Source organism: Tachyglossus aculeatus, chromosome 22, assembly GCF_015852505.1.
Source record: "Tachyglossus aculeatus isolate mTacAcu1 chromosome 22, mTacAcu1.pri, whole genome shotgun sequence".
In the NCBI taxonomy this organism is placed as follows: Eukaryota; Metazoa; Chordata; class Mammalia; order Monotremata; family Tachyglossidae; genus Tachyglossus; species Tachyglossus aculeatus.
This window is the reverse complement of record NC_052087.1, coordinates 47,786,816-47,801,962: the sequence shown is the minus strand read 5'-3', so window position 1 is coordinate 47,801,962 and position 15,147 is coordinate 47,786,816. Positions and strand designations below refer to the sequence as shown.

The 15,147-nt window shown below is 46.5% G+C and overlaps 1 protein-coding gene and 1 non-coding gene across 2 annotated transcripts in view; one reads left to right on the top strand and one right to left on the bottom strand.

Annotated features, from left to right (window-relative positions):
* Positions 1–15,147, top strand: part of PTPN5 (protein tyrosine phosphatase non-receptor type 5) — a 101,555-nt gene that overhangs the window by 76,654 nt on the left and 9,754 nt on the right. Inside the window, exons 8-11 of the mRNA XM_038764268.1 lie at positions 4,392–4,476; positions 8,583–8,662; positions 10,969–11,106; positions 13,340–13,450. Of these exons, the coding sequence (XP_038620196.1) occupies positions 4,392–4,476; positions 8,583–8,662; positions 10,969–11,106; positions 13,340–13,450 (414 nt within the window). The remainder of the gene's footprint in view (positions 1–4,391; positions 4,477–8,582; positions 8,663–10,968; positions 11,107–13,339; positions 13,451–15,147) is intronic.
* TRNAK-UUU lies at positions 1,519–1,591 on the bottom strand. Its single transcript has one exon. It is a non-coding gene; the product is annotated as a tRNA-Lys (tRNA).

Genomic DNA, 15,147 nt, shown 5'->3' with positions numbered 1-15,147 from the left:
GATCAGGTTGTCCCACAGGAGGCTCCCAGTCTTCATCCCCATTTTACAGATGAGGTCACTTGCCCAAAGTCACACAGCTAGCATTTGGCAGAACCAAGATTTGAACCCAGGTCCTCTGACTTCTAAGCCCGTGCTCTTTCCACCAGGTTGTGCTGCTTCTCAAATAAACACAAAAACCACCCACGGCTCACAAAGACAAGCCCCCGTCTTAGGACCCGAATCAATTATATTATTTTCTTTGGGGATCTTTGTTCCTGTATCATTTCAGCAGCTCTGATCAAAACAGAAATATATATTGTACATCTACTTATCAGTTTGAACACAGTACCTGTCCCTAATAATAATAATAATAATAATAATAATAAAATAACAATAATAACGACATTTGTTAAGTGCTTACTATGGGCAAAGCACTGTTATAAGTGCTGGGGGGATACAATCATAATAATAATAGCATTTATTAATCAATAAATGTTGTAAGTGCTGGGAGGATATAATAATAATAATAATAGCATTAATTAAGCACTTACTATGTGCAAAGCACTGTTCTAAGCACTGGGGATGCAATAATAATAATAATGGCATTTATTAAGCACTTACTATGTACAAAGCACTGTTCTATGCGCTGGGGAGGTTACAAGGTGACCAGGTTGTCCCACGGGGGGCTCACAGTCTTAATCCCCATTTTACAGATGAGGGAACTGAGACTAGAGAAGTTAAATGACTTGCCCAAGGTCACACAGCAGACATGTGGCAGTTTTAATCCACATTTTATAGATGAGGGAACTGAGGCCCAGAGAATAATAATGATAATAATAGTTATCGTTCTTCTTAAGCACTTACTATGTGCCCAACACTGTTCTAAGCACTGGGGTAGATACAAGCTCATTCATTCATTCATTCAATCGTATTTACTGAGCACTTACTGTGTGCAGAGCACCGTACGGGCGCTTGGGAAGTACAAATGGGCAACATATAGAGACGGTCCCTATCTGACAACGGGACACAGTCCATGTCCCACATGGGGTTTACAGTCTTAATCCCCATTTTATAGATGAGGGAACTGAGGCACAGAGAATAATAATAATAATAATAGTTATTGTTCTTCTTAAGCACTTCCTATGTGCCAAGCACTTTTCTAAGCGCTGGGGTAGATACAAGTTGGACACCATCCGTTGTCCCACATGGGCCTCACAGTCTTAATCTCCATTTGATAGATGGGGGAACTGAGGCACAGAGAATAATAATAATAAAAATGGCATTTATTAAGCTCTTACTATGTGCAAAGCACTGTTCTAAGCCCTGGGGAAGTTACAAGGTGATCAGGTTGTCCCACGGGGGGCTCACAGTCTTAATCCCCATTTTACAGATGAGGCAACTGAGGTACGGAGAAGTCAAGTGCCTTGCCCACAGTCACACAGCTGACTATTGGCAGAGCCGGGATTTGAACCCATGACCTCTGACTCCAAAGCCCGTGCTCTTTCCACTGAGCCACGCTGCTTCTCTAAAAGAACAATCCGCCCAAACAGGGACATGAACCCTGGACCTTCAGATTAAAAGTCTGATGCTCTACCGACTGTGCTATCCGGGCATAATAATAATAATAATAATAATAATAATAATAATAATAATATTTATGAAGCAGCATGGCTTAATGGCAAGAGCACGGACTTGGGAATCAGAGGTTGTGGGTTCTAATTCTGACTCCGCCACTTATCAGCTATCAGCTTATCACTTATCAGCTATGTGACTTTGGGCAAGTCACTTAATAATAATAATAATGATAGCATTGGTAATGTCTCATTATTAATGTCTCTGTGCCTCAGTTACCTCATCCGTAAAATGGGGATGAAGACTGTGAGCCCCACGTGGGGCAACCTGATTAACTTGTATCTTCCCTAGCGCTTAGAACAGTGCTTGGTACATAGTAAGCACTTAACAAGTACCATTACTGTTATTATTGTTAATAATAATAGTTATTGTACTTCTTAAGTGCTTACCATGTGCCAAGCACTGTTCTAAGCTAATCATGTTGGACACAGTCCATATCCCACATTGGACTAACAGTCTTGAGCGCTTAGTACAGTGCTCTGTGCACAGTAAGTGCTCAACAATGAATATGATTGAATGAATGAACCCCCGTTTTACAGATTAGGGAAGCAGCGTAAAATGTAAAATCTGTAAAGTGTTTTGTCGTCTGACTCCCCCTTCTAGACTTGGAGCCCACTGTTGGGTAGGGACTGTCTCTATATGTTGCCAACTTGTACTTCCCAAGTGCTTAGTACAGTGCTATGCACACAGTAAGCGCTCAATAAATATGATTGATTGATTAGAGAAGCAGCGTGGCTCAGTGGAAAGAGCCCGGGCTTGGGAGTCGGAGGTCATGGGTTCCGATCCCAGCTCCACCAGTTGTCAGCTGTGTGACTTTGAGCAAGCCACCTAGCTTCTCTGTGCCTCAGTTCCCTCATCTGTAAAACGGAGATTAAGACTGTGAGCCCCCCGTGGGACACCCCGGTCACCCTGTAACCTCTCATGACAGATGAGCTGAGGAGCGGGAATAGAACCCAGGTCCTCACGACACCCAGGCTCGTGCCCTATCCGCTAAGGAACAAACAGAGCGGCAGAAGAGCCTCAAAATCCCAGTTCCTACCATTAAACCTTCTCATGTCTCTCCTCTGCCTCACATTCGTCACATTTATGAGGCCAAAAATACTGAAGTTCTAATAAGCGAAAATAGGAAAAATCAAAACCAGTGGCTCTTCCTTGGGACACTTAGACTGTGAGCCCCAAGTGAGACAGAACTGTGTCCAATCTGATTATCTTGTATCTACTCCGGCATTTAGTATAGTGCTTGACACATAGAAAATGCTTAACGAATACTATCATCATCATCGTCATCACTGGAGGCCTTGGAGCCAGTCTGGTGGTGCCCAGCAAAGGGAGAAAGATCGAACAGCTTTATTCTCTCCTCTCCCCCTCCCCTGCTTTAACTCTTCCTTTCGGTCCAGAGAAGTCGGAAGCGGGGGAGAAGGAGGTTCAGTGATAATAATAATAATAATAATGGCATTTTATTAAGCGCTTACTATGTGCAAAGCACTGTTCTAAGCACTGGGGAGGTTACAAGGTGATCAGGTTGTCCCTCGGAGGGCTCACAGTCCTCATTTTACAGATGAGGTAACCGAGGCACAGAGAAGTTAAATGACTTGCCCAAAGTCACCCAGCTGACAATTGGCAGAGCCGGGGTTTGAACCCATGACCTCTGACTCCAAAGCCCGGGCTCTTTCGTGAGCCACGCTGCTTTTTCTTGCTTAGACTAGACTGGAGATGCCCACGTCAGTGTCTGCGGCGAGTATAAGGCATCGGTTGCATAAATTGGCATAAATTGGCATCCCAGGGGAGATCGGGCAGATGGGGCTCTCTGAGAGTCGCACTCCCCCAGATCAGGTGGGGAAGCCCTGAACCAGACACAATTGAGCCGTGGAGAGATAATAATAATAATAATAACAATAATGACGGCATTTGTTAAGCGCTTACTATGTGCAAAGCACTATTCTAAGCGCTGGGGAGGATACAAGGTGATCAGGTTGTCCCACGTGGGGCTCACAATCTTCACCCCCATTTTACAGGTGAGGTAAGCAGGGCACAGAGAAGTGAAGTGACTTGCCCACAGTCACACAGCTGACAAGCGGAGGAGCCGGGATTAGAACCCATGACCTCTGACTCCCAAGCCCGGGTTCTTTCCGCTGAGCCACGCTTTTCCAGCCTTCAGGTTTGGGGGCTTCTTGGGCTTAGCCCTCCCCCTGCCCAGGCCACCAGGCAGAACTGGATCCTCGCTGTCTCATGTCGGGGGCAGGGAGGCATGGGGGGTGGGGAAGGAAGTCGGAACCAAACTGATAAGTGTTTAGTACAGTGCTCTGCACACAGTAAATGCTCAACAATTGGGCAAGTCACTTAACTTCTCTGTGCCTCAGTTCCCTCATCTGAAAAATGAGGATAAAGACTGTGAGCCCCCCGTGGGACAACCTGATCACCTTATAACCTCCCCAGCACACAGTAAGTGCTCAACAACTGGGCAAGTCACTTGACTTCTCTGTGCCTCAGTTCCCTCATCTGTAAAATGAGGATAAAGACTGTGAGCCCCCCGTGGGACAACCTGATCACCTTATAACCTCCCCAGCACACAGTAAGTGCTCAACAATTGGGCAAGTCACTTAACTTCTCTGTGCCTCAGTTCCCTCATCTGTAAAATGAGGATAAAGACTGTGAGCCCCCCGTGGGACAACCTGATCACCTTATAACCTCCCCAGCACATAGTAAACGCTTAATAAATGCCATCATTTTAACAAATACGACTGACTGACTGAATGAATCCCTTGTCCATCTTCCGGCAGGAAATACCAATGAACTTCGTGGATCCCAAGGAGTACGACATCCCGGGTTTGGTACGGAAAAATCGGTACAAGACAATCCTCCCCAGTGAGTATGCAGACCCTTCGGAGCCCGAAGTAGTGGGAGTTTCAAATCTGGGGAGCTCCTCGGGGTTTCTAAGCAACAGTCACCCTCAAATCCTGTTTCCTCACCAGGCTGCTTTCGTGCTTCCTACAGTGATGGAGCTCTCCCTGTTATGTAGGTTTCAAATTGTTTCGGGGTCTCCCCATCCGAGCTCCGGGCTGGGTGGGGGAAAGGGGCTCGCTTGGAGGCTGAGGCTCAGAGCAGCCCACCCTCTCTGGGGGTCCCAGAAGACGTAAGACTAGGGGATGCACCCTAATGAGGCCTGGGGCTCCCCATCTCCTGATCCCTCAATCCTTGAGTCCACACCGAAAAGGGCCAGGGACCAGGCCAAACCCTCCATCCCCTGGGCTGTGAGCCCGCTGTTGGGTAGGGACGGTCCCTGTATATTGCCAACTTGTACTTCCCAAGCGCTTAGTCCAGCGCTCTGCACACAGTAAGCGCTCAATAAATACGATTGAATGAATGAATGAATCACCAGGCTCCAGGTGAGGCCCACACTTCTGAGTAGTGGGGAGAGCAAGTATTGAAGCCCCATTTTGCAGATGAGGGAACTGAGGCCCAGAGAAGTGAGGTGACTTGCCCAAGGTGACCCAGCAGGTGGAGTCAGGATTAGAACCCAGCTCCTCTGACTCCCAAGCTCATTCTCTTTCCACTAGGCCATGCTGCTTCTCTTAAGTTTAGATTGTGAGCCCCCCTTTTAGACTGTGAGCCCACTGTTGGGTAGGGACTGTCTCTATGTGTTGCCAATTTGTACTTCCCAAGCGCTTAGTACAGTGCTCTGCACATAGTAAGCGCTCAATAAATATGATTGATTGATTGATTGATTAAGTGCTCTGCACACAGTAAGCGCTCAATAAATACGATTGAATGAATGAATGAATGAAATCCTGTATATAAGTATATTTGTTTGTACATATTTATTTCTCTATTTTACTTGTACATATTCTATTTATTTTATTTTGTTAGTATGTTTTGTTTTGTTGTCTGTCTCCCCCTTTTAGACTGTGAGCCCACTGTTGGGTAGGGACCGTCTCTAGATGTTGCCGACTTGGACTTCCCAAGCGCTTGGTACACACAGTAAGCGCTCAATAAATATGATTGAATGAATGGGCTGGCTTGTTTCTGAATAATAATAATAATAATAATAATAATGGCATTTATTAAGCGCTTACTATGTGCAAAGCACTGTTCTAAGCGCTGGAGAGGTTACAAGGTGATCAGGTTGTCCCACGTGGGGCTCACAGTCTTAATCCCCATTTTACAGATGAGGGAGCTGAGGCCCAGAGAAGTGAAGTGACTTGCCCAAAGTCACACAGCTGACAAGTGGCGGAGCAGGGATTTGAACCCATGACCTCTGACTCCAAAGCCCGGGCTCTTTCCACTGAGCCACACTGCTTCTCTAATCCGGCATCCCACATCAGAGGGATCAGGAGGACAAACCTCCTTTCTGGGATGGCGGGGAGGCGGGGGGAGAGTATTTGTTAAGCGCTTACTTTGTACCAGGCACTGTGCCAAGCGCTGAGGTAGGTACCAGCCAGCTAATCAGTTTGGACCGAGTTCATAGAAATCAATCAATCAATCAATCAATTGTATTTTTTGAGCGCTTACTGTGTGCAGAGCACTGTCCAGAGAAACAATATGATGATGATGATGGCCTTTATTATTCATTCATTCACTCACTTATATTTATTGAGCGCTTACTGTGTGCAGAGCACTGTCCTAAGTGCTTGGGAAGTACAAGTTGGCAACATAAGCACTTACTGTGTGCAAAGCACTGTTCTAAGCGCTGGGGAGGTTAACAGGTGATCAGGTTGTCCCACGAGGAGAGGCTCACAGTCTTAATTTGTAAAATGGGGATTAAGACTGTGAGCCCCCCGTGGGACAACCTGATCACCTTGTAACCTCCCCAGTGCTTAGAACAGTGCTTTGCACATAGTAAGCGCTTAATAAATGCCATTATTATTATTATTATTATTATTAATCCCCGCTTTTCAGATGAGGGAACTGAGGCCCAGAGAAGTGAAGTGACTGGCCCAAAGTCACACAGCTAACAACTGGCAGAGCTGGGATTTGAACCCATGACCCCTAACTCCAAAGCCCGGGCTCTTTCCACAGAGCCACGCTGCTTCTCTGGCTTAGTGGCAAGAACCCAGGCTTGGAAATCAGAAGACCTGGGTTCTAATTCCACCTCCACCACTTGTCTGCTCTGTGACCTTTGGCAAGTCACTTCACTTCTCTGGGCCTCAATTCCCACATCTGTAAAATGGAGGTTAAGACTGTGAGCCCCACGTGGGCCAACCTGATTACCTTGTATCAATCCCAGCACTTAGAACAGTGCTTGGCACATAGTAATAATAATAATAATGATGGCATTTATTAAGCGCTTACTATGTGCCAAGCACTGTTCTAAGCACTGGGGGATTACATACCTTGTATCTATCCCAGTGCTTAGAACAGTGCTTGGCACCTAGTAATAATAATAATAATGATGGCATTTATTAAGCACTTACTATGTGCCAAGCACTGTTCTAAGCGCTGGGTGGTTACAAGGTGATCAGGTTGTCCCACGGGGGGCTCACAATCTTAATCCCCATTTTACAGATGAGGTCACTGAGGCACAGAGAAGTGACTTGCCCAAAGTCACACAACTGACAATTGGCAGAGCTGGGATTTGAACCCATGACCTCTGACTCCAAAGCCCGGGCTCTTTCCCCTGAGCCACGCTGCTTCCCCACCCTAGACTGTCAGCCCCTTCTCTAGACCCTAAGTACAGTGCTCTGCACACAGTAAGCGCTCAATAAATACGATTGAATGAATGAATGAATGCAGGCGGAGAACGTGCCTGTTATAATTTTGCGCTGTACTCTCCCAAGTGCTTAATACAGTGCCCCGCACATAGTAAGCACTCAATAAATACAACTGATTGACTGTGGGAAGGGAACATCTCTACCAACTCCGTTGTGGTGTACTCTCCCAGGCACTTAGTACAGTGCTCTGCACACAGCAAGTGCTCAATAGATGCCATTAATTAAATAGATTGATTAATCGACCTATCTAGTGGCCCTCCTGGCCTTCCTCTGAGCCCAGGTCTGCAGTTATTCCCCTTGGGGCGGATCGGGGTGGAAGGGGAGCTCAGGGGTGGGATGTCCCAGCAACTACTCTTCCCTCAGAAGCAGCGTGGTGTAGTGAAAAGATCCCAGTCCCGGGTGTCAGCGGTCATGAGTTCTAATCCCGGCTCTGCCACTTGTCTACTGTGTGACTTTGGGCCAGTCACTTCACGTCTCTGGGTCTCAGTGACCTCATCTGGAAAATGGGGATTGAGCCTGTGAGCCTCACTTGGGACAGGGACTGTGTGGTCTCAGTGACCTCATCCGGAAAATGGGGATTGAGCCTGTGAGCCTCACTTGGGACAGGGACTGTGTGGCCTCAGTGACCTCATCCGGAAAATGGGGATTGAGCCTGTGAGCCTCACTTGGGACAGGGACCGTGTGGTCTCAGTTACCTCACCTGGAAAATGGGGATTGAGCCTGTGAGCCTCACTTGGGACAGGGACTGTGTGGTCTCAGTGACCTCATCTGGAAAATGGGAATTGAGCCTGTGAGCCTCACTTGGGACAGGGACTGTGTGGTCTCAGTGACCTCATCCGGAAAATGGGGATTGAGCCTGTGAGCCTCACTTGGGACAGGGACTGTGTGGTCTCAGTGACCTCACCTGGAAAATGGGGATTGAGCCTGTGAGCCTCATTTGGGACAGGGACTGTGTGGTCTCAGTGACCTCATCCGGAAAATGGGGATTGAGCCTGTGAGCCTCACTTGGGACAGGGACTGTGTGGTCTCAGTGACCTCATCCGGAAAATGGGGATTGAGCCTATGAGCCTCACTTGGGACAGGGACTGTGTCCAACCTGATTTGCTTGTATCCACCCCAGCGCTTAGAACAGTGCCTGCTACATAGTAAGCACTTAACTAAGCGCTTAGTACAGTGCTCTGCATACAGTAAGCGCTCAATAAATACGACTGAGTGAATGAACAAAGACCAGGATTATTGTTATTATTATTCCCTCCCTTGCAGACCCCCATAGCAGGGTGTGCCTGACCTCACGGGACCAGGACGACCCACTGAGCTCCTACATCAACGCTAACTACATCAGGGTGAGAATCCGCCCCCTCCCACCCACTCCAGAGCTGTTCTAAGTCCCCCTGCATTGGGCCTTGGGCCTTTCCCAAAGAAGGGGGTGGTCACTGGATAATCCAGCACCCCCCCCCCCCATCTCAGGAGGCCTGAGATGACCCCTCTGCTTCTGTCACTCCGGCCCCACAGAGATTGGGCGTCTAAACCTTTGTAAAAATCGCTCAGGTGGCCTCTGTATCTAACCTTAACAGAGTGGTTGAGTTGGGGGGCCTGGCCCTGGGTGGATCCCCCCACTCTGGGCCCACTGTTGAGTAGGGACTGTCTCTATATGTTGCCAGCTTGTACTTCCCAAGCGCTCAGTACTGTGCTCTGCACACAGTAAGCGCTCAATAAATACGATTGATTCTATTTATTTTATTTTGTTAGTATGTTTGGTTTTGTTCTCTGTCTCCCCCTTTTAGACTGTGAGCCCACTGTTGGGCAGGGACTGTCTCTATATGTTGCCAGCTTGTACTTCCCAAGCGCTTAGTACAGTGCTCTGCACACAGTAAGCGCTCAATAAATACGATTGATGATGATTTCCTGACTCCAGCGGCGTGACTCCTCGCTCCTACCCAAAACCGGGAAGTGTCAAGGTAAAATCCGGGTTCTCCCCACCAGAGAGACCTGGGATCACAACTGGGATACGTGCTCTTTGATAACAACATTACATAGGGTAAACCTGGGTGATAATTATGTTATATAGGGTGAACCTGGGTGAGAATGATGTTATAAAGGGTGAAGCTGGTAATTAATCCCCCTTTTCCTCTTCTCCCACTCCCTTCTGCATCACTCTGACTTGCTCCCTGTATTTATCTCCCATCCCGGCCCCACAGCATTTATGTACATATAATAAAAATAATGATGGCATTTATTAAGCGCTTACTATGTGCAAAGCACTGTTCTAAGCGCTGGGGAGGTTACAAGGTGATCAGGTTGTCCCTCAGGGGGCTCACAGTCTTAATCCCCATTTTGCAGATAAGGTAACTGAGGCACAGAGAAGTGAAGTGACTTGCCCAAGGTTACACAGCTGACAGTTGGCAGAGCTGGGGTTTGAACCCATGACCTCTGACTCCAAAGCCCGGGCTCTTTCCACTGAGACACGCTACTTCTGTAATATCTATAATTTATTTTCAGTAATGTCTGTCTCCCCCTCTAGTCCATAAACTTGATGTGGGCAGGGAATGTGTCTGTTTATTGTTAAATCATACCCTCCTAAGTGCTTAGTTCAGTGCTCTGCACACAGTAAGTACTCAATAAATATGATTGAATAACTGCTAACCGTCTTTCCAGGCCTGGTATTAATAATAATAATAATTGAGGTATTTGTTAAGTGCTTACCATGTGCCAAGCACTATACTAACTGCTGGGTGGATACAGAGCTTGGGCACCATCCCTGTCCTTCTTGGGGCTCAGAGTCTTAATCCCCATTTTACAGATGAGATACCTGAGGCACAGAGAAGTTAAGTAATAATAATGATGGTATTTGTTTAGTGCTTATTATGTGCCAAGCACTGTTCTAAGCGCTGGAGTAGATTCAAGGTAATCAGGTTGTCCCACGCGGGGCTCACAGTCTTTAATCCCCATTTTACGGATGAGGGAATTGAGGCATAGAGAAGTTAAGTGACTTGCCCAAAGTCACCCATCTGAGAAGTGGCGGGGTGGGGATTAGAACCCATGACCTCTGACTCTCAAACCCGTGCTCTTTCCACAAATCCATGCTGCTTCTAAACTGTTCTATAGAGTGAACCTGGGTGATAAGAGCCCACTGTCGGGTAGGGACCGTCTCTATATGTTGCCAACTTGTACTTCCCAAGCGCTTAGTGCAGTGCTCTGCACACAGTAAGTGCTCAATAAATATGATTGAATAATAATGCATTTATTTATTATAAATAAATAAATATGAATATTATATTATTTTCTATTACTTTCTATTATTATATATTAATAAGATATGTTGATTATATTGATTAATATAAATATTAAATATTATAAATAAATATAAAAATAAATATTATAAAGAATTATCATTCATTATTGAATGAATGAATGATAACGTTGCTCTATAGGGTGACTCTGGAGGAGAGCTATCATCATCATCATCATCATCAATAGTATTTATTGAGCGCTTACTGTGTGCAGAGCACTGTACTAAGCGCTTGGGAAGTACAAGTTGGCAACATATACTATGATGTGGGTGACTGCGTGGTTCCCGCCCCAGCGACAGCAGAAGTGCAGAATTGTTATTATTTTTTATTTGCACACTCACCTTGTGTCTGGTTGTCAGGGCTACGGAGACGAGGAGAAGGTGTACATTGCTACTCAGGGGCCGATCGTCAACACCGTCAGTGACTTCTGGAGGATGGTGTGGCAGGAGCGCTCGCCTATCATTGTCATGATCACCAACATCGAGGAGATGAATGAGGTATCGCCACCCCTCAGCCCGAGAGGCGGGGTGGGTGAGGTTATTTTGGGGGGGCTTTAAGTTAGCACCTCCCCGAACCCCTAAAATCAGAGCAACTCTCCCCTCCCGCCTCCCAGCACCTCCTTAAAGAGAATTCCTGACACCCGCCCACATGTTTTGCCCACTGTTGGGTAGGGACTGTCCCTATATGTTGCCAACTTGTACTTCCCAAGCGCTTAGTACAGTGCTCTGCACACAGTAAGCGCTCAATAAATACGATTGATGATGATGTTTTGTTTTGTTGTCCGTCTCCCCCTTCTAGACTGCGAGCCCGCTGTTGGGTAGGGACCGTCTCTATCTGTTGCCAACTTGGACTTGCCAAGCGCTTAGTCCAGTGCTCTGCACACAGTAAGCGCTCACTAAATACGATTGAATGAATGAATGAATTCCGGGAATACAGAAACAATGAACCCTAGCCTAGAATGGGGAGACTCTGGGGCACAAAGATCCAGGCCCTGGGACCAGAAAGCACTGTGGGGAGGTGGGGGTGCCTGGATAGAAGTGAAGGGGGGACCCCCTGCCTCTGCCTGACTCTGCCTGATTTTAGACTGTGAGCCCACTGTTGGGTAGGGACTGTCTCTATATGTTGCCAACTTGTACTTCCCAAGCGCTTAGTCCAGTGCTCTGCACACAGTAAGCGCTCAATAAATACGATTGATTGATTGATTAACTGTTACTTGGATGGACTACTAGTTCTGCTCCATAAAGTGCCCCCACACCCGCTTACTGGCCCTCAAAACTTCAAGTGACTATGGCCCCTCTGAGATCAAGGCCCACTGGTCCCAGTCCCCAGGACTGTGGCAGAAAGAAAGGGGCAGAGGAGGAGATCTCACCCTGCTAGTCTCATTCGTTCATTCAATCGTATTTATTGAGCACTTACTGTGCGCAGAGCACTGGACTAAGCGCTTGGGAAGTCCAAGTTGGCAACATATAGAAACGGTCCCTACCCAACAGTGGGCTCACAGTCTAGACGGGGGAGACAGGGAACAAAACAAAACATAGTAACAAAATAAAAGAAATATAGAATAAATATGTACAAATAGAGTAATAAATACATACCAACATATATACATATATACAGGTGCTGTGGGGAGGGGAAGGAGGTAAGCCGGGGGGGATGGGGAGGGGGAGGAGGGGAAGAGGAAGGAGGGCGCTCATTCATTCATTCATTCAATTGTATTTATTGAGCACTTACTGTGTGCAGAGCACTGTACTAAGCGCTTGGGAAGTACAAGTTGGCAACATATAGAGATGGTCTCTACCCAACAGTGGGCTCACAGTCTAGAAGGGGGTGACAGACAACAAAACAAAACATATTAACAAAATAAAATAAATAGAATAAATATGTATAAATAAAATAAATAGAGTAATAAATACATACAAACATATATGCAGGTGCTGTGGGGAGGGGAAGGAGGTAAGGTGGGGGGATGGAGGGGGGAGAGGAAGGAGGGGGCTCATTCATTCATTCAATCTTATTTATTGAGCACTTACTGTGTGCAGAGCACTGTACTAAGCACTTGGGAAGTACAAGTTGGCAACATAGAGAGATGGTCCCTACCCAACAGTGGGCTCACAGTCTAGAAGGGGGAGACAGAGAACAAAACAGAACATATTAACAAAATAAAATAAATAGAATAAATATGTACAAATAAAATAGAGTAATAAATACATACAAACATATACGTATATACAGGTGCTGTGGGGAGGGGAAGGAGGTAAGGCGAGGGGGAGGAGGGGGAGAGGAAAGAGGGGGCTCAGTCTAGACTGTGAGCCCACTGTTGGGTAGGGACTGTCTCTATATGTTGCCAACTTGTACTTCCCAAGCGCTTAGTACAGTGCTCTGCACACAGTAAGCGCTCAATAAATATGATTGATTGGGAAGGCCTCCTGGAGGAGGTCTCCACATCCACGTCTTCCCTGGGGCAGAGGCTGCGGTCCAGGGGGTGAGAGGAGATGTCTGGTGGAGCTGGGAGTGTGACAGGAGAGGAGGTGGCCATACACCACTGAGGGACCCCCCATCCCGCTTTCCACATGGGGTAAAGCACAGAATATTTACCCCCCTACCATTTTTAGACACTCAATTGGCAGGCTCGGAGGGCGGGCAGGGTTATGATCACTGGGGGTTGGAGAGGGCAGAGGGCGGGGATGGCGGGATGTTGCCGGAACGTGCCGCCACGCGTGTCGTCCCCAGAAATGCACCGAGTACTGGCCGGAGCATCAGGTTGTGTACGAAGGGATCGAGGTCACCGTGAGGCGCATCATTCAGGCAGATGACTACCGCCTGAGACTCATCACCCTGAGAGTAAGGCCCAGGCCTCCTTCCCTCCCTTGACCTCCCCACCTGGCTGGTGGCTGAGCAGCAGTGTGGCCTAATGGAAAGAGCACAGGCTTGGGAGTCAGAGGATGTGGGTTCTAATTCCGGCTTAGTCCAGTGCTCTGCACACAGTACGCGCTCAATAAATACGATTGAATGAATGAGGAGGGGGAGGACCGTCTCTATATGTTGCCAACTTGGACTTCTCAAGCGCGTAGTACAGTGCTCTGCACACAGTAAGTGCTCAATAAATACGATTGAATGAATGAATATTTATTACTCTATTTTACTTGTACATATTTATTCTATTTATTTTATTTTGTTCATATGTTTTGTTGTCTGTCTGCCCCTTCTAGATTGTGAGCCCGCTGTTGGGTAGGCACCATCTCTATATGTTGCCAACTTGGACTTCCCAAGCGCGTAGTCCAGTGCTCTGCACACAGTAAGCGCTCAATAAATACGATTGAATGAATGAATATGTATTACTCTATTTTACTTGTACATATTTATTCTATTTATTTTATTTTGTTCATATGTTTTGTTGTCTGTCTCCCCCTTCTAGACTGTGAGCCCGCTGTAGGGTAGGCACCATCTCTATATGTTGCCAACTTGTACTTCCCAAGCACTTAGTCCAGTGCTCTGCACACAGTAAGCACTCAATAAATACGATTCAATGAATGAATATTTATTACTCTATTTATTTTACTTGTACATATTTATTCTATTTATTTTATTTTGTTAATATGTTTTGTTGTCTGTCTCCCCCTTCTAGACTGTGAGCCCGCTGTTGGGTAGGGACCGTCTCTATATGTTGGCAACTTGTACTTCCCAAGCGCTTAGTCCAGTGCTCTGCACACAGTAAGCGCTCAATAAATACGATTGAATGAATGAATATTTATTTATTTATTTTACTTGTACATATTTATTCTATTTATTTTATTTTGTTAATATGTTTTGTTTTGTTGTCTGACTCCCCCTTCTAGACTGTGAGCCCGCTGTTGGGTAGGCACCGTCTCTAGATGTTGCCAACTTGGACTTCCCAAGCGCTTAGTCCAGTGCTCTGCACACAGAAAGCGCTCAATAAATACGATTGAATGAATGAATGAATGCTGTGTGACCTCGGGCAATGGCTCTGTTACCTCATCTGTAAAATGGGGATCAAGACTGTGAGCCCCGTGTGGGACTCTGTCTAACCTGACCTTGTAGCAACTGCAGTGATTAGAACAGTGCTTCAATCAATCAATCAATCAATCATCAATCAATCAATCATCAATCAATCAATCAATCATATTTATTGATCACTTACTGTGTGCAGAGCACTGTACTAAGCGCTTGGGAAGCACAAGTTGGCAACATATAGAGACAGTCCCTACCCAATAACGGGCTCACAGTCTAAAAGGGGGAGACAGAGAACAAAACCAAACATACTAACAAAATAAAATAGAGTAGATGTGTACAAGTAAAATAAATAAGTACTTAAATACTTAAAGTTATTATTATTATGTGCTTGAGAGCATAATAGTAGGCATGATCCCTGCTCTCCAAGGGCTTCCAAACTAACATCAGCATCATCACGGAGCCTTTTAAGGCATTTGTGGAGACCTTACCATGTGTCAAGCACTGGTCTAAGCGCTCGGGTAGATACAAGTTAACCCGAAAAGACCCAGCCCCTGTTCCGCATGGGG